Below are 25907 nucleotides of genomic sequence, written 5' to 3'. Positions count from 1 at the left end.
TACTAAATGCTGAGAAGGGGAAACATCCAGGCCACCCACGGGGAAACAATCCAACCCCCAGGCTTGCAGTGAATACACTTCCTATCCCTGATCCTCTCAGTTTTCCTCAACATCGCTGCATGCCAGGCAACATGCTAAATGCTATGAACCCAGAAAGGAAGACAGCTCAGACCCAGACTTAGAGAAGACCCAGCCCCAAAAGAGCAGCCAGTGGAATGATGGAGAGGCAGGGATCCCTCCAGCTTTGCCTGGGGGAGCTATGAAAGGTTTCAGGGAGAACCTGACTTTTCAATAATGAGTATGAGCTCACCAGTCAAAGAACAAGTGTAGCCACTAGAATTCTATCCTGCACAAGATGTTGCCCCCAAGACTCTAATTCTGGGAAGATTTTTTATGTAGGTATATAGATAGATATAGACATGTAGATACCTGTATCTAGAGATATGTAAAGATCTATATCTATCTATACACACATATGTATATATTAAGTACACGTATACATACAAATATATCTTTTCACATTTTCTTTTAATGTGCATATATATGGGGAAAGCATGGACTTCAAAAGTAAAGAGTACAAACCGGTCAGTAGTTGAGCATCCTGGTCAGAAAATGTCCCTCCCCCTCCCTCACCAAGAGACCTGTATTCACAAGCTAGTCTAAGACGAAATGCTCTGGATTGGCTGACAGACAATCTAGGCAAGAAGTCACACCGGAGACTTTTATGCTTGTTTCCTTCTCAGCTCCCCATCTTCTGGGCCTCTGTTCTCCACGCACAGAGCAGAGGGTGGTGAGCCCTAGCATAGCACAGTCGGGCAGAAAGTCATATGCTGACATCTGGCCTGGCCTCGGAGTCCCTGGCCACAGCGATCCTGTCCTGCTGGGCTACGGGAAACCACCTGGTAGCCTGAGGTGCCACCCGGGTGCTGGTACTAACTTGAGCCTCTGGAACTACAGGCCCAAAGGTGCCAAGTCTAGGGACATTCATCTCATCCGAATAGATTCAGGGAAGCATCGTCCTGAGCAGTGATAAAAACTGTGCTGGTTACATTCTCATAGCACTATATTTAGCAAAGTCACAACATAGGTGCCACCATTGGCCTTTTATGAGCCCACGGCAGACATGACTAATCTATCACAATATACTCTGACACTGATAGCGAGACCTCATCACTCTTCTATGCATACTTTTCGAAGCAGCTGCTACCAATGCTATCCAGGAGGAGAATGTCATAGTTTCCAAACATATTTCACGTTTGATACCTAACTTGAATTTCATAAGGCTGCCATAATTTCAGACAAAACAAGCACGGCTATCCTCACTTTAAAGATAAGGAAACAGAGGCAGCAGAGGTGAAGGGACTCTTCTGAGGTTGCAGAGTTGGGAGAGATGGAGCTGGGACAGAACAAGGCCTCTCCTTTCTACACTTTCTCTCTTGCTGCCTGTTCTGAAATGTGGGAAGGTTTCCGGCAAATACACACTGCACAGCCCCCAAGACTCAGTCAAAGTGGGCCGGCATGTGCAACAGGACCCTGCTGATATGAACTTCCAAACCCAACTCAGGTGCAAGTCACACCTTCCATGAAGACCTTACCAAAAAAATGGTACCCATTCTTCTGAGGCTCTGAGCCTTGGACATTGTTTCTTTATCCCCAGCAAGGAGTGCAGAGCTGGCACACGCTAGGTGCTCAGTAAGTGAAGGGGGGCAAAGTCCTGCACCAGGTTCAGTGTCTCTGGCGTGAAAAGTGATGTCACACAGCAGAGTGAAGAACAGAAGCTTTAGAAGCAGGCTGACCCAGCTCAGACTTCTCACGCAGACCAGTCAAGTGATCCTGGCCTACTGAGCCTTGCCCAGACTCAACTCCCACATCCATGAAATGAGGAGGATACCATCTACTTGAAAAGGATGTTGAGAAAATTAAATGAGAGCAATTTTTTAAAGAGCTTGGTGCAAGTGATGATGAATAGTGGGAGGAAGAAGAAGAACTGGAAAGAGTGAGCCAGACAAACTTTGCAGGGATCCCCAAGGATGCCCACACTGTCATCCCTGCCCTTGTACACTCCCCTCCCTTGGAGTGGTGGCAGGACCTATTACTGGCTTCTAACCAACAGAACACAGCCAAGGAATGAGCTATTACACCCAAGGTTACATAACATTATATAAGATTGCATCTTGCTAGCAGACATGCTCCAGAAACATTCTCCCTTGGTGGCATTGAAGAAGTAAGTGGCCACAATAGGGGACCCTTGTGGCAAGGAGCTGTGAGTAGCTTCCACAAGGTGAGGGCGGCCTCTAGCTGACAGCCAGTGAGAAACCAGGACCCCTACTCCTATAACTGCAGGGAAAAGAGTTCTGCCAACAACCTGAATGGCCACAAAAGCAAACCCCTCCCCAGTCAAGCCTCCAGATAAGAATGCAACCCTGGCCAATAGTTTGACTGCAGCCTTGCAGAGGCACCCAGCTAAGCCATGCCCGGACTCCTGATGCTCAGAAGCTGCGACATAATAAATGTGCTGTTTTAAGCAGACAAGTCTGTTAACAATTTGTTATACAGCAAGGGAAAACTAATACAGGAAGGGGACAAAAAGGGAGAGAAAGAAGAGGACCAATAGCAGCTCATCTTAAGAAATCAATCTTGGACAGTAGGGAAACTTTTCCCTCTTTGAGGAGCAGCAGCAGTCTAAGAGTTTCAGCTAAGGGCAGCCTATGTTTTCAGGTACACTCTGCAGATCTGAGCAGAGCTCCAACTATGAAAGGTGACTTCTCATGCTTGAAGGATAAGCAAACTTTTCCGTAACAACACATGCCGGAGGGGCTGGGGCTTCTGTCCTTTCCCTGCACCTTCTCCCTTGGCACAATTGGCTGCCAAGGCTACCACTGACTACAATCAGACTAATGCACCTAATTGACCTCCCGCCTGCTCAGTCTACTTTGAGCACTCAGGCAGGCCCACGGGGCGGTTCCCATAAGGCCGAAGGTACAGCGGCGGCCAGCATCCACCTGCCTGCCTTCCCAGGAGGAACCTTCTCCTCCCAGCACACAGCCAAAGCATGAAAAATTCTACTGCTCAAGTTCCTTCCACTAGTATTGAAACCAGAAAAAAACAACACTCTCCAGGGTTTTGGCCTTTGATTTCTCAGACCCAATTAGAGTTGGCAGGATTAAACCAGCCCCACATTATTTAAAAAAAAAAAAAAAAAAATCTATGTATTTCCACAGTGGTCCACAAAAAATGTACCAAGAGGGGAAATGAGAAAGCCTGAAATCTAGGAGGAGGCAAGAAGAGCGGAAGAGCATCCCTCTCCAAAACCACCAGCATTTCCCTCTGGCCTTGGCCAGTCTTTCCTCTAAGAAGATCAAGATGAGATTACTGTGTGTGTGTGATCTTAATAACGAAAGTAAAAAAGCAAGCTGGTACCCACACAAGCCAAGTCAAAACATGTAATCTTATTTGATCGTCGCTACATGGGAAACGCTGCTGCTTCTTAGAGATTTAGGTGTTCCATTGCCCTCACTGCACACGACTCCTTCTGGGCTGGCTCCACTGTAACTCACAACTTTCAATGTAAAATCTGCTCTTACCCACAACCTGGATGATCTGGGCCAGGAGGACGCCATCCGTCACATCTTGCTGGAGATCCTTGATGAGGCGCTTGTGGCCGGATTTGGCTAGATAATGATTGGCCCAGTCCGTGTAGATCTGCAAAAAAGCAAACAGGCAACTTGAGGAAGCCAGTCGGACCCCATCTCCGTGTCTGAGGCAGCTGCTCAGGCCGGCGCAGCCGCCACCGTCCCACAGGCGAGCTTCCGGCACCAGCCAACACCATTAAAATTCAGGGCATTGTGTTGATCGGGCATTCAGCTAACCATAGCTGGGCTTTCGCTATTGAGAGATCTGCCGTCAGGGCTCAGGGAAAAGCTAAAGAAAGCTTCAAAACATGCAGAGGCCTGAATGGGGCAGGGGACACGGAACTAAACAGTCTGCTCCAGACGGCTTTGAGAGGCTGCGGCTCTAGATGCAAGCGAAGTCTCCCCCACCCCTTCCCATCTTTTTCTCTTTATTGAGAAAACGTATGGGGAGGTTGCCACCCAACAGGCCTCTCTTAACGGGGCCATTCCAGGGTAAGGAGGGCTATTGAGTTAGCTGAGTTCTCAGGAGCCTGGGTCCCTTGTAAAGAAGCCAAGTATGAAAACAAAGCCCCCTCAATTACTTGTGTGTGAGTGGAGTTATTTATGGCCTCACAATAATCTTAAATTTAATTGGTTTAATTTAAAAGCCAGGCATCGTTTTCACTGTTGGGGTTCTGTGAACAAAATCCATCAAATTCCGACATATTTAAACACAGTGCTGGTGTGCACAGCACCCTGGAAGGCAAAGGCTGGGTCATCCGTGGAATGGGGAGAGGAGATCCCTTGGGGAACATATCAGACTCGTCTTCTTGGTCACAGAATCATCAAGGCAAAAGAATATTTTCCTTCGTTATGTTGTCACATTGTTCCATTTATTAAATTATTGGCATATAACAATTGGACATATTTGGGGGGTACACAAAAGAATATTTTCTTCTAAACAGGCCAATAATCACAAGAAAACTCTCACCTGAAAACTTTCTCTCTGTCAAAGCCAAAAACAAACAAGAAAACTCCTGCTCATCAATTTTGAGTGCTAATTTCCATGTACGGATTTGTGAGCTTGTAGCAGGGTGTGTATGTGGACATGTGGGCCCTTGTACATCAGCACTTTGTTTTGTTCCACAGTGAGATGAACAAATGACTACTCAAAAAGAGAACTGCCCCACCTCAACTGGTTAGTAGCAACAGGTTCACATACTGATCCACACCATGCCTCCACCAAAATGGTGAAGGTGATCATTCTATCTCCAACTACCTGTGTGACTCCCAGAGCAGCGGAAGCTCTCACCCTCACCCAGGCTCTCATTCTCCATCCTGTTTCCAAACAGTTCACCCAGGATGAACTGTTGCCTCAAGGCTCCTGGAATGGGAACAGGAGCCGGGGCTGGACTTGCAAAGCAGGGCCCCTGCAGGGAGGCGGCATCTCTGGCTACTCCACCTGGGGACCACGAGGGCCTCGTTCCAAGAAGGGGCGAGGCAGAGCTGCACGTTCTAGTTTGTTAAGAGGTGACAGCAACAACACCTGCCCCCACCCACCCACCTAGCTCTGTCTTCCTGCAGAGACCCAAAAGCAGAAGAGGCACACCCACAGCATGCTTCTATTTTATACGGCAGCCCGATGACCCCATCCTTAAATCCACACTGATCGTCTTCTCTGTGACTCCCAAGTTGTCAAAGACCAAAAATCTAGTAAAGCAAGATCATTTTCAATTTTATAAGTACAGAGAAAGCTAAGGAAATGGACATCTTGGTAATTACAATGAATTACAATGAAAAATACGAACTCTAAAAGGTCATTAAGTGAAACTGTTTAGAGGAAGAGAAGAAAGAAAATAAACATTAAAAGGAAAAGAGGCAGACCTGGGTTCAAGTTCAAATTCTGTAGGCCCCACAAGGGTAGGAATTTGGGTCTGTTTTGTTTCAGTGATGTATCTCAAGTACTTACAATAGCATAAAGCATGTTAGAATTTCTCAATATATATCTGTGGATGAATGGATGGATGACCTCATGTGAGCTACTTAACCTTTCTCATCTGTAAAATGGGATAAATACTATCTACTGCAGTCCCCAACACCCAGGCTGTGGCCCAGTATCGGTCTGTGGCCAGTTAGGAACCAGGCTGCACATCACTGTGCACCCTCCCACCTCCCCTAAAAATTGTCTTCCATGAAACTTAGGACCCAGCCACTTCCCATCACTTGAATCGCTGCCTGAGCTCCGGCTCCCTACCACCTCCCAATCGCCCCCCAATCCCCCATCTGTGGAAAAATTGTCTTCTATGAAACTGGTCCCTGGTGCCAAAAAGGTTGGGGAACGCTGCTATTTATTTGTCAGTTATTCTGAGGACTGAGCACTATAACATAATTGAAAAAAAAAGTACTTTATGCAGAATAGGAACTCAATAAATCCAACTAACATATAGTGCCTACTACATGCCAGGCACTGGTATAAACACTCTATACATGTTAACTCACGTGATCCTCATTCTGTACCGTAGATACCATTATGGTGTCCATTTTTCAAAAGAGAAAACGGAAGAGTACAGAGGCAAAGTAACTTGTCTAAGGTCACAAGGAGAGCCAGGATTTCAGCCCAGACTGATTATTTCAATCGTTTAGACACTACAACACTGCCTCCCTGAGTATAAATGTGAATGTTAGTTGAGTCACTCACCCCCTCCATGACACCCTCCCACTGGCTCTAGACTCATACCTCCATTCAGTTATGATCTCACTGAAGGAATTAAAAAAAAAAAAATCAAAACCCAAGCCTAGTTCTATCTTTTGTTATCTGAATGTGTTTGGATAAGTCACTCAACTTTTCTGGACTTCAGTTTATTCACCTGTAAAATGGGCACAATAAGGCCCACCTCAGAAGGTAGTTATGAAGACTCCAGGAGGCACTCGTGGAAGCCCCTGGCCCACCCACGCCTGGGCTCAGAAGTGCAGGCAGTGGCGGAGGCTGGTGCAGAAGAGGGCTTTGGAGTGGACAGACTTGCTTTACATCTTAGCCGCTGCGCTGCCAATCACCTCCGTGCCCTCTGGCTGAGCTGTCCTCATTTGCAAGATGAGGACATACCTACATCATCGGGCTACTACAGAAAGGAAATGAGCTCATATATATAAGGGACACAGAATCTGGTGCATGCTACGTGTTCAGTAAATAAAAGCTAGTAATTAGAAATTCTACTACTGCCATCATAAATGGACTACAACCAAACCAGCCACAGCCTCTACCCTCATCCTCCAGGACACAAATGACTCAAGGGCTTCTTCCCCTTCTCACAGCAAAATTTCAAGAGTCTAGAATATGCCCCACCTGGAATCACAAAGTGTGGTGGAGTATAAAAGTAAAGCAGGTCAGAAACCAGCCAGGCTGGTACACAGAGCAAGGCTTCCCTCCCTGACTTGGAGGGTGCACCCACACTGCTCCAACCCTAGAGGGATCTATCAGCCACGCGGGAGGGACCACGAAACATCCTGAAGTGTAAAGCCACGTGCACCGAGAACATCAGCTGAAGGACAAGTGGAGATCAACAAGGACACTACTGTGGGGGAAGGAGACGCTAGTGTCTCAGCCACTCCCTGCCTAGGTGATTAAGGTTCCTTAAAATAAATGTGCTGTCTCTAAAATTGACCTTCTTTCTGAGTCTGCATAATCCAGCAGGAAACCAAGGTTAAGCAAACTTCTTTCAACGAGTACATATGAACACACATACCCATACACAACACACACACACACTGTGGAGCCACAGTGAGGCCAGGCAGGCACCAGGTACACCAGGGAGAACTTTTAAAGGCTGTAGTGGTCAGAAATGGCTCTGCCAAAGGAGTGAACCTCTCTACTCCAAAAAAAGAACTCTTCTTTCAACTTTAATCTACTTACACACCACGGCCAAAAGAACCTTCCCAGGGCACAGGTCTAATCTAATGTCTTGTTCAAAAAAAAAAAATCATCAATGGCTCCCCACTTCCCACTGAATTAAAGGCAAACTTTTCACACGGTGAGTCAAGGCAGACTTATCATCCACCTGTTCTTCCCCAGAAGGCATCCGACCCTCAAGAGGAGGCAGTATATGTAGAAGAACGCAGTCTTTGGAATCTGACCAAGTCAAGCTGGCCCTTGGCCCCGGGCAAGTTAATTTCTACTAAGCGTTCTGTTCCTCAGTTTTATCCTCCATAACATGGAGATTACACCAGTGTATCCTAAGGCGGAGACTGGCAAACTGCGATCTGGGCCAATTGCAGCTGACCACCTGTGTATGTAAACAAAGTTCTATTGGGACACAGCCACATCTGTTTGCTGTCTCTGATTGCTTTCATGCTACAAGAGCAAAGCTGGGCAGTTATGAGCAAGAGAGCTTCTGGCCCACAAAACCTCAAACACTGACTATCCAGCTCTTCACAGAAGTAGTTTGCCAGTCTGTGTTACAAGAACTGAGATAACACACCTATAAATACCAAGTGCTCAGCAGTAATAATTATGCTTATCCTAAGGAAAACTGAACGTGCCTCACACTTCCCTGACTCTAAACTCCTGCTACCACCTGAGTGCCTCCACCTGGGGCTACCCTGCCCAGCTCAATTTCAACGCCCACTCTTAACGTCCCCATGAAGCAATTGTCCAGAATTTGCACACTAGCACCACCTTCTCATTCCCACCGCCAGATTTTGGCAGCGACCGTCTCACTCACACTCATCTTTGCTCGGGCAGTAGTGCCTTGCAGGGAAGCCAGAACGCGGCAGGAGGTTAGTTAAGTGGTTGCTGGGTTGAGAGGAACAGAGAGAAAAAGGGCAAATCTTGGGAAACTGATTATACTCAAGACTTAAATAATGTGGGCTCTCACGAATCCTCCAACCAGAATCTTTTTATTGATTGCAAAGAGGAGGCAGCAGGAAAAATAAATCACTACATAGCTCAAGCTCATTAATCAGGACCCATCTAACAAGGATCATTAATTATCTAGAGTTTTCCCTCCCCTTCCCATCCCCAGCTCTCAACTATTTGAAGAAGCAAACCACAGGAAAACACCTAAAAAAAAAATTTATTTTTAAAATTAGTTTTCATGGGCCATGCTAAGCATGGACATAAATTCAGCCCCATCTCCTTCACTTGCTGTTTCAGTAGCTCACACAATGAAAAGCGTTCCTCCAAGGTGTGCTCTTGAAAAATAAACTCACAGTATCCTTAGTCATAAAAGACAGACTCCATCAGGTTTAGCAACTCAGCAAAAATGAAGCAACATGTGTTTGAAAGATTTTAAGCAAGGGCTAAAGCACGCTGGGCTTCCTGTCTAAGCCTCCGGTATCCAGAAGCGTTTTCTCCGAAGCCTTTCATTCCCCCAAACGATGGAGGCTTGAAAGCTGCTGTCCCTTCTTCCTGGGAGTCCACTGATCCCTGATCCTGGTCTGCCCCCAGGAGGGTACCTGCGAACTTTCAGTAGAAACTGGCAAGACAAAGAACTACACAGGAGCAAAGAACAAAACCATTATCCCATCCCCAATCCCAACCCTAGATCATCAAATCATTCCCAGGAGAAAGGCGCTGAGGATCCTTGGACATTAGTGCCCAAGAAGGAGTCCGCTGGCACAGCTGCCTTCTCACTCCGACCCCTCCATCTTGCTGAGGGTTCCTCCCCCCACTTCCAACCAGGGACCCTGTGCTCCCGAATCGCTCTGTGAGGCAGAGAAGCTGCTGTCAAAGGCTTGAAGAGATGAAAGGAGGAAGGCAGGCAAAGACAGCTGAACAGTGCATTCATTCTGATGCACTTTATTACCCCTGACAGAATTTCAAGGAGTGTGTCATTTGTTTGCTTATAACTCAACATGATTCCATATCAAACAGGCTGAAATCGAAAAGGGAAAATTTTGACAGATCAGTTGAACTAAAGAACCTGATCATTAGTTGTAATAACAAAAATGGATAATAATTGTACCGTGTTAAACCAACAGGGATAACAGCATTGCTGGTTTATACTGCAATTAGCCCTCAAATCAAGGGGGGAGTGGTAGCTCTCCAGGAAGGAACCCAAGAAAAATTCTGCAAAACAACTGCACTGAAAGTGCTAGAATGGAGCCATAGCAACCAAACCATAAACCTAGACTGATCTGCCAGACACGCTGATGGCTCCAGAGGCAGACGGCATCAGGGACAGCGGTTCCACAGGAAACAGAGTAAGATGTGTTTCCTAGAAGGAAATGCCAATGTGGCACTAAGGATTAAAGAAAACCAGTCATTCAGGGTCTGAGGCGTCTCCAGTGGATTAATTGTAAAGGGAATGCTGCTACTGTTTGGCCTCAATTCAAGAGGTCTCACTCTGGACTTCAGTCACATCATCAGCATAATGACATTTCTAAGCCTGAGCAGTAATGCGGTTAAATGGTTTAGTTCTGAATACTCTGAAGTAGTAATACAAAAATAATATTGCCACAATAGTAGAGTGGCCATCCTGTCCTTGAATACCTCAAAGAATGTCACTGCATATTCAACTGCTCAGGATATTTTTTTTTCTTTTTTAAAGACAGGGTCTCGCTCTGTCACCCCAGCTAGGGTGTAGTGGTGTCATAATAGCTCACTGCAACTTCAAACTCCTGGGCTCAAGCCATCCTCCTGCTTCAGCCTCCTGAGTAGCTGGGACTACAGGCATGCACCACCACACCTGGCTAATTTTTCTATTTTTAGTAGAGACAGGGTCTCACTATTGCTCTGGCTGGTATTAAACTCCTGAGCTCAAGTGATCATACCGCCTTGGTCTTCCAGACTGCTAGGATTACAGGCATGAGCCACTGCACCCAGCCTGTTCATAGTTCTAAGAAAATCAAAATGCACCATTTTTTTATCAAGGGTAAAGCTGGCAACACATTCATTTCTGCATCCACAGCATCTAAGCAAGGAGCAGGGTACTCACTCCACAGGTATCCCACGTGCCCGCATAACCTTTTAACTGCACAGGGTGGGATGAGGAAACTGAAATTAGCTGGTGACTTTTTTCTACTTCCCCTCTGTCCGTCAATGTAGCCCCCTGCATAGAGTTTGAAAACCACTGCCTCACAGTAGTCAAATGGGTGTAACGGTGTCCCCAGCTCTATACATTGGAGAAAGAGGTGGAGCACAGAGAAGCAAATCTTTTGCTCAAGGCGGCACAGCACAATAAGGTCTGGGCCTGAACACTGGCTTTGCCCTTCGGTTTCTCAGAAGGGTCTAGTTCTGCCCAATGTTCTCAGACCACCCTATATGCCCAACCTAGAGGCCAATGACCCACCTTTCATCCCCATCCTTGCCATCTTCTGCTGTGTTACTTAGGGTATTTGTGGTTTTTCAACAACCACAGTGACCACAAAGGCAAGTGCCCACAGTCTCAGGTACTGGTGTGGACCAGAGGTGAGCTCTGGCTTTGCCCTACCTGCTGAGTGACCGACCCCTGGTGACTCATGTCCCCTCTGAGTGTCAGCGTCTCTCACTTGTACAGCACTGATATATAGTTGATTTACGGATTAAATGAGATCACGTAAATGGTTAACACAGCAACTTTACACTTCCAGGAGCCACACATTTTTAACTACTCCATCGGGAATCTTTTCCAAATGGGTTATAATGATCCCTGTTTTTTAATTAACACATTTTCACTTTTTCTTGATGGCCCAGGGACATCACTATGAATAATAGTGTTTTGATGTACACAAGGACGCCCTTAGGGCCTGCTGAGTTGCTGGACCTTCTTTAAAAGACCCCAGAGTCTTTTAAACCTGTGTATAAAGGAAGAACAAGTACTGTTCAAGGGAGAGCAGTGCTGGGATTTTCCCTCAAGGGAAACACATAGGAGAAGAATTTTGTGGCACCCCTTTGAGCTGCCCCAAGGTTCAGTAGGGAAGGGTTTTTGGTTCTCAGCTGATCTCCAGCCAGGTGAGACTCCAGAAAGCCCAGCTCCAGCAGCACTGAGATGTGACTGGGTTCTGCATCCCCCAGAGCATATGAGGAATTGCATTGCCAGCCCTTGCTCTTGACATACATTTTGTAATATGGTTAACATAAACGTTTATACCAAGGATATAAATCCCTGTCCGGACCAAGAAGACAGCAGCGGGAGTGGAGGAACCATCTGCAGGTTTCCTACCTTTTTATCTGTAGTAACCCACCTGCCTGTACAACCTCCAAACAAAGATACACCCTGATACCTGCCCACATGCATGCCTTTGTTTCAAAGGGATACATACCCATGCACACACAGAGCAGGTGACCAGAGAGAGTGCCATAGCTTATCACTAATCTGGATTTCCATATTTCTCCACCTCCTGGCACCATCCTTACTCCTACTTTACCTCTGAATATCAAGTCAAGTTGCTCAGAGCTGCATGCATGCCCTGGTGCATTAAGCAGACTTTGCCTGAGCACCACCTATGCTGGGCACTGCTCTTGCTCCAGTCTTGGTAGGATAATAACTACCATTTGCCAAAGGATGAAGAGAACACCTTCTATAGTCAGATCATTTAGGTTCCAAACATGCCTCAACCACTTCCTGGCAGAGTGATCTTGAGCAAGTTACTTAAACTATCTGAGCCTCAATTTCCTCATCTGCAAAATGGATCACCTATCTATTCAGGTTACTGTGAGATCGAAATGAGATAATCTACCAATGCCTGGCACATAATAAGGGCTCAATATGTTAGCTGTGATTATAATTACCATAAAGATGATGACATACAACACGAGCATTTTGCAAACAATAGATTCATTTCCAACACACTTGGTGGTGATCAAGTGAGGAAATGATGGGAAAGCACTTTGCATCCTATGAAGTGTGTAACAGAACATTGCCTGACCCAGGAAAACAGTGCAAGAGGACCAAACATCCAATAATGGGGTATTTCCCCCATTTTACAGATGAGGAAACTGAGGCTCTAAGAGGTAAAGTGACATTCCCAATGTTACATGATGAGTACGCAGGGTTTGAAAGCGGTGACTCTCGCTGCTAATGATGCTACACTGCTAGTGAGGAACCCACACAGAAGCCACTAGGCACAGAGGATCGAGTGCCACGGCAGTGTGGGAAAAGCACTGAGAGAAAGGCTTATTGCACAATAGCCACCACAGTGTCTCCTGTCCCTGGGAACAGAGCTGGCCACTTGTCACTCAGGACTAACAGATCCAAGAGGGGCGCCGACACTTTCCCATGTCACCAAAGCACAAAGCAAACATACTTTCACAACAATGTCACTGAAGCAAAAACAGAAATGCCAATATAACACGCGTTGCCATCCCAGGGCTGTATCCGAATAGGGAAATGCTCAGGGGTAAAGTCCCCCAGTTCTTCCAGTCTGCAGTGGGGCAAGACTAGCCTGGGACCCTGCGCAGCAGCGGATGCCGGAGCTGTGCCTGGGACTGGCCCCACAGACACACAATGGTGGCACTGTCTGTTGGGAACACCAACAAGCTGCAGGTGGGTGTGCTTAGCACCTCCAGAGGTTTTGAAATTGTGCCTTTGGAAAAATAAACCAGGCTGGTGAACGTGTTGGCAGGAACTGGTGGTGTCTTAAGGATGAGGACGTAGGTGCCCGCCTTCTTGACACCTCGCGTTAACCCACATTCGATGCCTAGACTTTCCTCTCTTGCACTCTGTTTTCCTGGGATGGGAAAACATCTAGAACAGTGCCTGGCACATAGCAGATGCTCACTGAATAGCTGTTGACTAAATGAATGATCAGCCCCAATTTACATGCTAGAAAATAGAGGCTCTAAAAGGTTAAGTAACAAGCACAGGGTCACACAGCTAATACCTCTCACAACAGCAAAATGTGTCTCCAGGTCTCCCCAGGGCTTCCCTGGAAAATCAAATAAGGCCAAATAAGAATGAAAACTGGAAATCTTACTGATCACTAAAGAACAAAATTGGGTCCCTCTCTACAGTACTTCCTCCCACTCTCTCCAAACCTTAGAACCCAGATCTGAACAACTTTTAACCACGATGTCCAAGAAAGCCAAATGTCAGAGCCCCACTAGAAATTTCTCAAGTGTTTCCTCTCCCTTCCTGTGTTGTTCATTGGTTACTAATTAGATGCAGTCTCTTTCCAAGTGTTTCCTCTGCTGCTGATGGGAATCGGGCCCTCCTAGGCAGGTCTGGGGGCAGCTGGGGGTGCACTCTGTTTGACAATGACCACAGAGCCACCACCTGGCAGGGCAGCCACACCTAAGGAGATGCTGAGAACCTGGGTCATAACATGGGCCTCTCTCTGGTCTGATCACAAACTGACATTTTAAATAGCAGCCTCCTTCTCTTTCTCCAAACCTTGGCGGCTCCCCTTACCTGCGAGATGCCAGCAATCCGGCCTCTCAGCTGCCCCCATCCAGCCTAAATGTCTCACTTTAGCTCTAGACACGAGCTCCCCAGGACTTTTGGCCCCACCATGCCCAGCCAAGACCTTGAAGTCCTGGGTGACCTCTCACAGGCTGCTTAACCCCTCTGTGTCTCGGTTTCCTCTTCACAGGACCGTTGAGAAGATAGAGAAAGAAAGATTAGATCTGCAGGACTCAGCACCTATCTGGACAGAGAGTAAGCCAAGGCTTTGTGACCTGGGGCAAACCACCATCTCTGAGCCCCAGCTTCCACATCTGTAAAATGGGATAATAATCTCATCTGCTGTGAGAACTTTTGCATCTACTGTAAGGACTTAATGTTTGCAACACAGGGCCTTGCACATAGGTGGCGCCCTTAAATGTTAATTTCCTTTCCTTAGTTTCCACGTCCTCAACCCACAAATCCCTCATGTCCATCAGCAAGTGGCACCCCTCACACTACGGTTCCATGCCACCTTAACCCTCGGCCCCCACGAGCAGGTTCTGCAGTCTGGCATGCCTCCCTCATCCCCTCCAGTTAGCAGAATGTCCCCTTCTCCTGGAAACCAATCCTGACTGCCAGGCTTCTCTACCTTTACCTTCTCTGAAATCCTAGTGCACAATTAATACACGCCCCTGCGCCTTTGCACACTCCATCCTCTCTGCCTGAGGTGCTTTCTCTACCTCACCCCCGCAATGCCTACTCTTGTATCTTAAAACCAAGGTCAAGCATCAATCCCTGTAAAGCCACTCCAGCCCACTTTCTCACTCCCAACACAGAATTAATTGTTTTTTCTTCTCCAAAAGCACTTTGCACAAGCCTTTATTGTGGCTATTATAACTAACTATTCACACATCCCCCAATCAAGAGCATCTCCAAAGTGGAGAACAAGTTTTATACAAATTTCAAACACTAGCACAGCACCTGACTCACTGCAGCAGTTCCACAAACAAGCATCTATTGATTTACTCATGGATGGATGGAAAAAGGGCAAACGGAGGGAGGAAGGATCCAAGAATGGGAGGGAGGGAGGGAGACCTGGGTAAACAAATGGTCAAACATCCGGATGGATGGACCTATGGATGAGTGGGTGGAAGAGGAGAGAGATGAATGATTACACAGGGGGATGGAAGAACAGACAGGGAATGAATGGGTGGGAGAGATGAATGAGTCTGTTACCCTTTACTGCCTGGATCATAAAGTCCATGAAATCGAGATATTTCATGTATCTTTTAGACCAGTCACAACAAAAGGCACAAAGCAGGCCCTGGCAAGGAACACCGCTGTGAGACGGTTTCCACAGTGTGGCCGCAGGACCCCCCTGACTAGGGAGGCTGAAATGCTATTAAAAAGGGCAGACACACGGTGGTGTGACAGGGCAGGCTTGGACTAGCTCAGGAGAGTTGATTATAAAATTTTCAGGGTATCTGGGAGCTGGTTGTTAACTAAGCCATTATTTTAAAGTTAAATTATACAAACTTACAATTAAAACTTGTATTTTTAAAGGTGGTAATGATAAGGAAAACCCCCATCTATTACTTGGCACACAGCAGCCACCTGAGACCCCCAACCCTCACAGAAGACCAGCATCAGCATAATACTAACCTATCACCTGGCCCATCAACTAATCTATTACCTGGCGCATCAGCATAACACTAAACTTATTACCTGGTGAATCAACTACCCTATTACCTGGTGCATCAGCATAACACTAAACTTAATTACCTGGCCCATCAAGTAATCTATTATCTGGTGCATCAGCATAACACTAAACCTATTACCTGGTGCTTCAACATAATACTAACCTATTACCTGGCGGGCATTAGTCACCTGAGACCCCACCCCTTAGACCACCCCAACTTAATAAAAGTCGGAAAAATGGGGTAGATGGGGCTCAGAATTTGGTGGCGAGACCCCTCTGAGCCTGCCGGCGAATAAACCTTTATTCTCCGACTGTCCATGTGCTGGTCAGTTTGTCCTCGGGACCACCTGCTGTAACACTTGCTGTAACAGTAAATACTCAAAACTCATCACTTCCTAATTATTTTTCATTTTACTACTGTTTCTCCTCTTGGGATAATTTACATCTATTATATCTGTATGAAGAAAATACTATATAATGGTGTGTACTACTGTACATCTCTTCTGAGCTCAGAAATTAACTTAAATCAAAATCAGTCTTGGTAAAAGGATTTACACCACCATGGAAATTGGCAATTGCTACCCATCGGGCTTTTTTTCCTGGGAGAGCCAACTGTTAAACATCACTGAGTACACACAGGTGAGAGAGAGAGAGAGGAAAAAAAAAAAAAAAAAAAATCACTCAGTACACACAGGTGAGATGGGGGAAAATTTTCACTGAGCACACACAGGTGAGATAGGGGGAAAAGTGTTATTAATTTCCCTCCTCAGCCCTCCACCTCCAGTAGGAAATTTGTTTTGTAGAATCAATGGTGAGTTATGAGTATGCAAATTTAGGGGAGAGTAGACTGAGCCCAAATGCTTTGCATGAGAAAAAGGGAATCCAGGGAGCGGTAAGACCTGGAGCTGGGATGCAGAGAGGCTGTCCAGGTGGGAGAGGAGAAGGCTTGGAGACAAGATCGTGGGGCATTCATGTCAAAGTGTACACGATCTAAATTCTCCCTTGGAAATCCTCAATACAATCTATATTCTTACTGGTGCTGCCTAGGGCAAGTGGAATCCTTCCCAGGAAGTACAAGAGGTGCCAGGTTCTGCTTCCCAGTGGGTAAAGGGACAAGAGAGAGTGAGCCGGAGCCACGGCTGGGTTACTCCCGGGGCCAAGTTGTAGCTGGTGAGCTCAGGATATCCGTCTGCAGCACCTCGCAGGCTGCTCGTTACAGGGCACTTGCTCAAGGAATGCTGGCTGGAAGGCCCTCCTGGCCGGCCCACCCTTTTACGCAAGTCTACGGGGTTTTGGCAGTGGTCTCCCTAACGTTTACCGTCCTCACGTTGCCCAGTCCTCCCCCCCAGCACCCTGACTCTGCCACCCTCACAGGTGTTCCTACAGGCTCTTCCCAGCCACTGCACCCGCACCTGTCTCTGCCCTACCCAGGAGATCAAAACTCACCTGACCCTTGGTCCGCTCCATCGAGGATGGCTAGGGGGCAGGCAGCTCTGGCAGGGAGTGGTTAGTCACGCCCCACCCACCCCCACTAACATTTACATTTCCAATGGAGTCCTCAGTGCTTACAGGAGACTGAAGTGAGGAAACATAATCACTCCAGCAAGCCTCGGAGAGATTTTTTTTTTTAAATGGTAAAAGGTTTCGGGGAGTTTTGTTTGTATTCGTAGGGTCCTTCAGACCACTGCAGGTGAGTGGCTATATAAAGTGTATGTTGCTTATTAAAATTCTCAACACCCAAGGCAAACTAAGTGCACTCATGGTGGTTATTTAAGGATGCAAGAAACCTGAGCAGTCCGTGGTAGGTATTTAAGGATTTCCCCTAGCGCACAGGGGTCAGGTTTCTTGAAAGACTACACAGCAGCCTGATTTATCTAGGAGAATCAGATCCAGAGGGGACCTCTAGGGCAGTCCCCTTTTCTAGGTGAGGGGCTGTGACTGAAGACACAGCAAAAACAAGCTGGCAGAGGTCTCCTCTGGTTTCACCTAGAGAAACAAGGAGGTGGAAGAGCTTAGGGTTTGGATAATATACTCTTAAGCGATGTGTAAAAATGCAAATGAAAACTTATGTATTTTTTACATAAGGGATGTGCCAACCATAAATAATGGATCATAAAGCATTGACCTTGGAATGATGGATTATAAAATGTTTAAAACCAAAAAGTTTTTGCTTAGGAGAGCAGATATTCCATGCTAAAGTTACTCTATAAACTTCCCTGAATTTTATGTTAACGTATCCAAATCCAGGTAAGTCACTTAAACTCTTCAAACTCAGTTTCTTTATCTGTGAAATGGAGAGAGTGCACAGTACCTGGTGCACCAACTCAAGGATTAAATGAAAAAAAAGTGCAAAGTGCCTGTGAACACACACATGTAAGTACTCGGGGAGGGGTAACCACGCTTACTATGAAAGATACAAAGGGACCTGAGAAGCTCTGACATTCTCATATGTGGTCAGAGCGCTACATCCCAGTAGGCAGAGAGGCACAGACCCTGGCAAAGACACTGTCATGCCATTTGTGGGAAAGTTGTGTGGCACAGGCTTTAAAAAACTCTAGATAGTAGGAAATTCCCAGCAGTGGCTGCCTGGCCCTAGGAACTTGCTTCCCTGCCCCTCCCCCATTTGGGAGCCTCATTCCTTTCTCAGCAACTCTATGGCCAAGAAACTTGGCCACAGTGGAAGTGACCGTTGTGCCTCCGGCCCTTCTCCAGCCCAGATGTCAGAGCTCTCAGGCCTGGGGGCATCTCAGGTTTTTTGTGTTTTGTATTTTTATAATAGACATTCACTAAGAAGACTACCAGATAACAAGTTGGCACCTAGGAAAGAAGGGGTGTCTCCCTTACCCAGGGGACAACCTGGCCCAGAGCACAAAAGAACAGATTTATACAAAGATACTATTTATTTTACAAAGTCCTGGAAGAAAGCCCCGATTGATTCATCTTAAGAAGAAGAATAAAGTCCTAACAACAAGCCGCTGGCTCTGCCTCCCATCTGTAATGCTTACAGTTTACAGAGCTCTTTCGTAAACACAATCCAGTCTGAGCCTCACCACCATCCCGAGGAACTCGGTGGCAGCTTGTTCTCTCCCCATTTCATAGGTGAGGCCAGTGAGATCTCAGCTGGACAAAGGTACAGCCCAGGTACCAACTCAGTCCTGTCATTGTTACACCACAAGGCAGTTACAAAAATCAGGCCAGGCCTTTCGGATAGCCGAGGATGACATGGAAGTTCTAGGATGAAACTAGAGGGACTCTTCTGTGCCTATGAAAGTGGGAATTTGAAATCTTGGTCTGTCCAGCCAGGTTCAGCAAGGGATGGAAATCCCCATGCAGCCATGCAAGATGTGTTCATTAAAGCTCAGAACCACATTCCATAGCTTCTTCCTACTGAAACATCTATTTTTAACATCCTACCTCAAAAAAAAAAAAAAAAAAAAAAAATCCCTTTCATAGGGCAGCAAGCCTAGACTCCAGGAGCTAAAAAAAAAAATAATAATAATCCAAAGAAGTCCCCATCAATAGTAGTTGGCCTGGGTAGCATTAGATATCTAGAGCAAAAGACACACACATCCAACGTCCCAGCACCTTTGTGCCTTTAACGAGCCAGCATACCCAGAGGATGAAGGGACAAGAGGATATAAAATAGAGAACTCAGTAGTGGCTCACATGGAAAATAGCCTCAAAACCATGTCAAAAGGCATCTTCACACAAGGATTTTTTTCCCCTACACCATTCATACCCGCATCATTCATATCTTTGCACATAAAAGGCCACTCAGAATATCTGCTCACCTAAGCAAATGCTTTGGGAGTTTAAACATTTTACAACTGGTCACTCCAAGGTCAGCTATATACAGTAATCATTAAGCACATAAGAGAAGCACACTCTTCCCTAGAAAAGAAGCCCCTGCGAAACTGCCTGGCAACGCCAATGTTGCCTAGGAAGTTGGGTTGGGCATGGTGGGGGCAGGGATAAATTTGGGGAGGGCAAGGATAAACTACAGCATTTTTGCAAAAAGAATAAGCTAAGGAGGTTCTCTCCTTGTCCTAAAGCTGTGGCCTCTGACCACATCAAAGTGACCGCTCTGATTGTCACAGCACCACACAGCTGTGAGCACCAGGACTGACATTAGCCCCTGGGTTACATTAATCGTCTAAAGGTTAAGGAGGCATAAAGGAAGAAAGTGCATCTTGCCTCTTTGCCCTGTGAATACAAGCTCCCAAATGGATTCTCCACAGTGAGTGGAAAGCCACCGAGGAAGCTGCCTCCCAGCTTGAAAGATCTCATTCGGGTTCCCCTGGCCAGGGGAGAGAGAGGGTAGTGGCACTTCCTGGGCCATTCCCAGGTCTCATTGCACGGAGAATGACCTCCAGGAGCCCCCAAACAATTCCTGCTGGCAATAAGCCCTCTGGGGTACTCCCTGACATCTCCTCCAACCCTTAACAAAAGTCCAAAAAAAAAAAAAAACTCTCCCCACTTGCACCTGCCGAGGCCCACAATTAAGAAAGCCATTGAAACCTGCCACACCTGTTGACATCAGTAATCCAGCCTCCTCAGCTCCACCTTTGCTTTGTGCAATTGTATTTTCTCAGGCCACCAACAACTTCCAGACAGATCTTTCTCTACCTGCTCTAAAAATACACCATTCAGCCCTCGCCCTGTGAGGACACACGGAACAGAAAAGCAACAGAGAGGGAGCAGCTAGCTCAACAAAGTGTTCCACAGATGAAATGCCCGCTTGGAGGGCTCATGGTCCCACCTCGCATAGAAAATAAATTGAAACCATCTCTACACACAAGCCCAATTCAAATAAACTTCATTGCCTCTCCCCAGAGACCCTGCCAATGTCGCTCGAGGTTGCTTACCACTTTATAATGGTCACAGGAATCTCGACTTTGACCCCGGGCGGGAACCCACAAGTTGATGCTTATAGGCATGGCTCAACCCACGGTGGCAGCCCGGTCCTCAGGCGACGGCCTGTGCCCTCTCTGGGGGTGTCTAGTTCAAAGCACTGTGGAAGCATGTGAAGCCTCCAAGGTTAATTTTAGCTGAAGTCACGCACCCGCTGTGGTCAGATTTTCTTACACACGCCACCTCCTGAATAGCGACAGCTTATGTTACCCCAACTCACTGGGCGGCCCTCTGGCCCTGGCCCTGACTCCAAACTGCTGCAATTCTTCCATCTCCATCTCCCCTACTAAATTCTCGCCCTCCAAAATAATCCGACTCTCTGTGCTTACATTTTCATGACACGCTCGGGGAAAATAAATCACCGTTTCTTTGGCTGCCCCAGGCAAACAAACCTGGGGAATAACTCCCCCTCGGCCCACACTTGGCAGAAGCTGGGCAAGGAAGCTCTAGACCAAGGGACTGTGCAAACTTCACTTCAACCAGGCAGTGGCTGCAGAGGCCACACAAGAGCACTTTCATCTTGTGCAGCGGGGTTTCGACAAGGGTCCCTGGCACTGCTAGTCACATGGTGCCTCCACGTGTCTCATCTTCTGCCTGACTCTGTCAAAAAGAGGAACAACCATTCCAGCCCTTACACTTCTCTAAAAGCCCAGTCCGGGAGAGAAATCTGCATGTTTCATGCAGAGGTCTCACTCCTGCAAAGGAAGAGTGTGAGTCTTCATTCAATTCCCCAGAGATTGTGAAGAGGCTATTGGGGCATCGGCAAGGGTGCCGGGTTCCAGATTTCAGCAAGTGGACCAGTGTGGACTCCAGGAGGAAGGTCAGTAGCAGCTCTCCATTTCAGGCCTCACCTCCCGCCCAGCTCAGACAGAGGGGTCTGGAGGCTTAGCGATCCTGTTTGTATGAGAGTTGCCTGCTAGACCGAACTATGGTCTACTCTTGAAATTGCCTTTTTTCAATGTGGACAGGACCATGGAAGGGCTATGAAAAAATTAAATCCGGTGTGGCCTACTGTGATCTCAAACACATCGCGCAGCCTGTAACCTTGCAGACAAAACACTGGTATGCAGTGTTGAAAATGGGTATTAAGGCCACGCACAGGCCATGCTCCGAGTAGGATGAAATGCAAGATCTTTGCCCCACCTTAGGTCTGCCTGTTACACTCTCATGCCATCCTAAGCCTTTCCTTCATAAGACTCACTACACGTGTAATTATTTCATTCACTGAGGTACTGACTGAGCACGGACTCTATGGCAGGTACACTTCTCTCTCAGGATTCAACAGTGAGTAAGAAAGTGCTCTCATGAGGCTTTATTCTATTGAGGACGAGGGGTAGGAGAGAGAGACGAAATGGCAATAGCAAATAAGCAACCTAACATCAGAGAATAATAAATGCTATGAAGAAAATGCAGTAGCGAGTAAATGGTGAGGAGTGGAGGGGAATCAAGAACGGCCTGAAGAGGTCACATTTGATTAGAAACCCAACTGAAAGAAGGGGACAGCAAGCAAAGACTAAGGGCAGGGTTCTCCCAGCCCAGCATTACCTAGAAACCTGTTAGAAATGTATATTCTCAGGCCCAGCTCCAGCCCTACTGAATCAGAAATTTTGGGGGTGGGGCCCAGCAGCCTGGGTTTGAAAAAGCAGGACCAGTTGATTCTCATGCACACTACAGTTTGTGAACCACTAAGCTACGGGAAGAGCATTCCAGGTGGAGGATTCTATAGACAACATAGATCTGTTTTGCTCACCACCAGGATCCCTAGCCACTAGTCCAGGTCACAGCACAGAGCAGGAATTCAATAAATATTTTTTGGCCACCACCTGCCAAGATTTAAGTCCCAGCTCCCTAGAACCCAGTTAAAAATCGTAGAACAACAAAAATCACAAAAGGGTTATATTCAAAAAACTTCATCAAAAGCACCCAAAAAGGAAGAGGAGGAGGTCACTTAGAATTCCAGGTGGCCAGTGGAAAGCTTTAGGTAGTGCCAGAAACTGCCAGCCGCTAAGAGTAACTCTTCCCAATCTAATAAAATTTGGCATCGCAAAGTTGGCAATTAGATTTCCTGTAAAAGGCTAAGTGTTTAACCTTCTGCTTCCTGATTCTGAAACTCAGTAAGAAAGGCATTAGTGTGTGGCAGCTGGGATAATCATTTAATTGATCTTTTCCACCCATAGAAGCCTCCCTTCCTGGCTCCAACCCACTGACTTGTAAATCAATGTCACCTTCATTGTGAGCACAAAAAGCCAGGAGAAAACACCCCCCTCCCCAAACCAAATTGGAGTCAATTTCCTAATGGGGCCTGGGTGACACTCTAAATGGGTGCTGCCATTTCTACCCCTCTGGCTTCCTTCTGGCCACCCACACAGCTCCAGCCAGGCCAGGAGGAGCTCCTGTGACATGCACAGCATGAAACAGGGGGCTTCCTACAAGTAGAAACTCAGTAACAGAAAGGGCATAGATTCTGATGTCAGCTGTCAAATCCCTGAACGGGACAATATTTTGAAAGCAACTAGAAAGGCATTTAGCACATAGGAAGGGTTCAATAAATCATATATATATTTTTCTCCTCCTCCTCATTATTGCTATGTGTAATTCCACCATTCATTCAACAAATATTTATTGAGTACCTATAATGCACCTTTTCTGGGGACAGAATGATGACAAGGACTTTATTGTCTTGAGGAAGTGACAGACAGTAATCATATAAGGATGTCAAATAGAGACATTATAAAATGGTGTCAAAGGGCAATTGTGACAAATGCTACAAAGCTGAAATACATGGCACCATGAGAGCCTATATTGGGACAACTGGACCTATCTAGAGCTTATTAAAACACAGATACCGAGGCTCCAGGCGGGCATGTACATCATCCTCAGGGTGTGAGGCCCAGACACAGGTGTTTTCAATAAGCTTCACAGGGCGTTCTCACTGCCGGAGTGGAAGGTTCTAGACAAATAAAGGTGGACAGCTAGAATGATCCACGCGGTAACCAGTTAGAGTTGAAGACTCTAGCAATTATAAACTAATTTTAGTTTGTAAACTAAACCATAGTACAGTTTATCAGTATAAAGCATATACTGATCTATATCATATATCAGTATAAACTAATCTAGATTCAATATTTATAGATATGAGTATACACCCACGGCAGTATACACACATATACTTCCTTGTTCTATCAGCTGAGAGTCTAAAAACAATGACATCCCAGTAGCAACAAGTACAGCTGGCCCCAGATCTCGGTTTCTAATAGCGTTCTCCAATAAGAAGAACCAGGGTTCCTAGGAGAAATGGCTGATTTTTGGATTGGGCCAGGAAATACTCAAGATAAGCGTGGAGCATATTATAGTGCCATAAAGTAAGGACGTATCTCCACACCAAACACAAAGAGGGGGCGTGTCAAGGGGACACAGAAGCCAACTGAAAGAGTGCCCAACGGCCAAACCTGGCTGAGCGCCAAGCAATTTGAGCAACAGAATAAAGCAGTATCAGGTTATAACTCAAAGTATGAAACAAATATCCATAGGTCCATAATCATATGAACAAATGATTGAATAAATAAATGAAGAGAATAGAAAAATCTTCCATGTAAAAAGAATTCCAAATAATTTATGTAGAGACTGTGCTCCTGAGGTTAAGTATGGGCTGCAACACAGAGTACAGTATGGAAAGGGGGGACAGTAACTTTACAGGGAAGAAACCTGACAGGCACTACTACCTCAGCCAGGCGATCCAGGTCAACATGAATGTCAACAAGTCGTGTCGACAGCAAGAACTCCAATATGATGTGGTGAAAAATAGCACTTTACCTCCGGGGTCTTCCTATTCAAGACCTACAACCCCAGTCTAAGTAGGAGAAGAGCATGGCAAATCCCAGTTGGGGGGCCCCTGGGGGCTGGACATCCTACAAAACACCTGCCTACTACTCCTCAAAACTGTCAAAGGCGTCACAAACAAGGAAAAGTCTGAGAAACTGTCACAGCCCAGGGGAGCCTAACAAATGTGACAACTAAATCTAATGCAGTATCCTGGACAGCGTCCTGGAACAAATAAGATAAAAACTAAGGAAATCAGAATAAAGCATGGACTTCAGTTGGTAATAGCTCAATGTTGGTTCATTAGTTGTGGCAGACGTACTCTACTAACATAAGTTGCTAATGATGGGTGGGCCATATGGCACCTTTCTGTACTATGGTCACAACTTTTCTGTAAAGTTAAATCTAGTCTTAAATTAAAACTTTATTTAAAAAAAGAACAAATACAAAACTTCACAGTTGACTATGGTGTCCAGCCAGGTTTGAAAACCCAATTCTTAATCCCCCATGGCTAACACGTGGATTTAGCCACTTCAAGGGCAGAATGCTAGCCTCGTGTTTGATTTGAGATCACAGAATTTCAGAAACCTTCATGTGTGTATGTACACACAAACACATAAAAAATATACAGCGGTAGGCATACATAAAGTTTATACCCTAGTTATAATGTACAAGAAACGCTTCTGCGTTTGTGAATTTCCTGGAATACTCATTAGTAACTGTTAAGGATAAAAGGACTTAACAAAAAAGAAGCCATTCAAAACTCCAGGTTTTGCTTTGATCCATTGAAAAGGGCCATGAAAGAACGATTTGTGCCCAAAGAATAAGTGTCGGGAATCTCCCAGTTAACAACCCTGAGCCCTAACTCAAGAGATCCCATTTGTTCTTAGATAAAGACTCTGCATTTGGTTCTTTCTCACCTTTAAAAGAAGGAATAAAAATGCCTGAGGTTCCCTCAAACTTACCAGATCAAAACTTGATATGAGACATTGTAACTAATAATGTAAGTTAGGAAACACCAGATCCTGAGAACTTTAGTAGGGTAAAAATGTCTCCAAAAATGAATTAAATATTCCATGGCCCATGATCTGATTTTTAAGGGGGGAAAAAAATCCTCCGTATGATTGGAACCATAAGCTAACTTTTACCAGAAATAGGTGGCAGCATTTCTGTCCTTTGGGTCACATTTTATATAATATAATTGGATTGACTATTAATAGACAATTAGAAGACAATTGTATTTCTAAGATCCTACCGTATCCCTTGTTTCCCATGAAAGGATAAACTCTTTGTACAGATCTCTTTTACTAGACATAACAAAATTACATCTCTCCTTTTTTTAACAAATAAAAGAAAAAAAATAATAAAGTGACAAATTAATTTCCCCAAACATAATAAAACTAATTTAATCATTTTGTGCTGGCCATCTGCTTCGTGCATGCAAATTTAACCGCATTTTCCACTGCCTGATAACTTGCTTAATTCAGTTAGCTCTTGTGACCCTGCTTTTGTGCTCAGTTCTCGGCGGGCCCTTCCCCTGGTGGCTTCTGACAGCTCCCAGTCAGGAGC

General features: G+C 46.0%; 1 protein-coding gene across 3 annotated transcripts in view; it reads right to left on the bottom strand.

Moving 5' to 3' along the window:
* NAV2 (neuron navigator 2) overlaps positions 1–25907 on the bottom strand; it is a 691715-nt gene that overhangs the window by 255319 nt on the left and 410489 nt on the right. For all 3 annotated transcript variants that reach the window (XM_069471196.1, XM_069471194.1, XM_069471195.1), the window contains one exon: positions 3585–3702. In XM_069471196.1, the coding sequence (XP_069327297.1) occupies positions 3585–3702 (118 nt within the window). The remainder of the gene's footprint in view (positions 1–3584; positions 3703–25907) is intronic.

Source organism: Eulemur rufifrons, chromosome 6, assembly GCF_041146395.1.
Source record: "Eulemur rufifrons isolate Redbay chromosome 6, OSU_ERuf_1, whole genome shotgun sequence".
Classification (NCBI taxonomy): Eukaryota; Metazoa; Chordata; class Mammalia; order Primates; family Lemuridae; genus Eulemur; species Eulemur rufifrons.
This window is presented reverse-complemented; position numbering and strand designations above follow the sequence as displayed.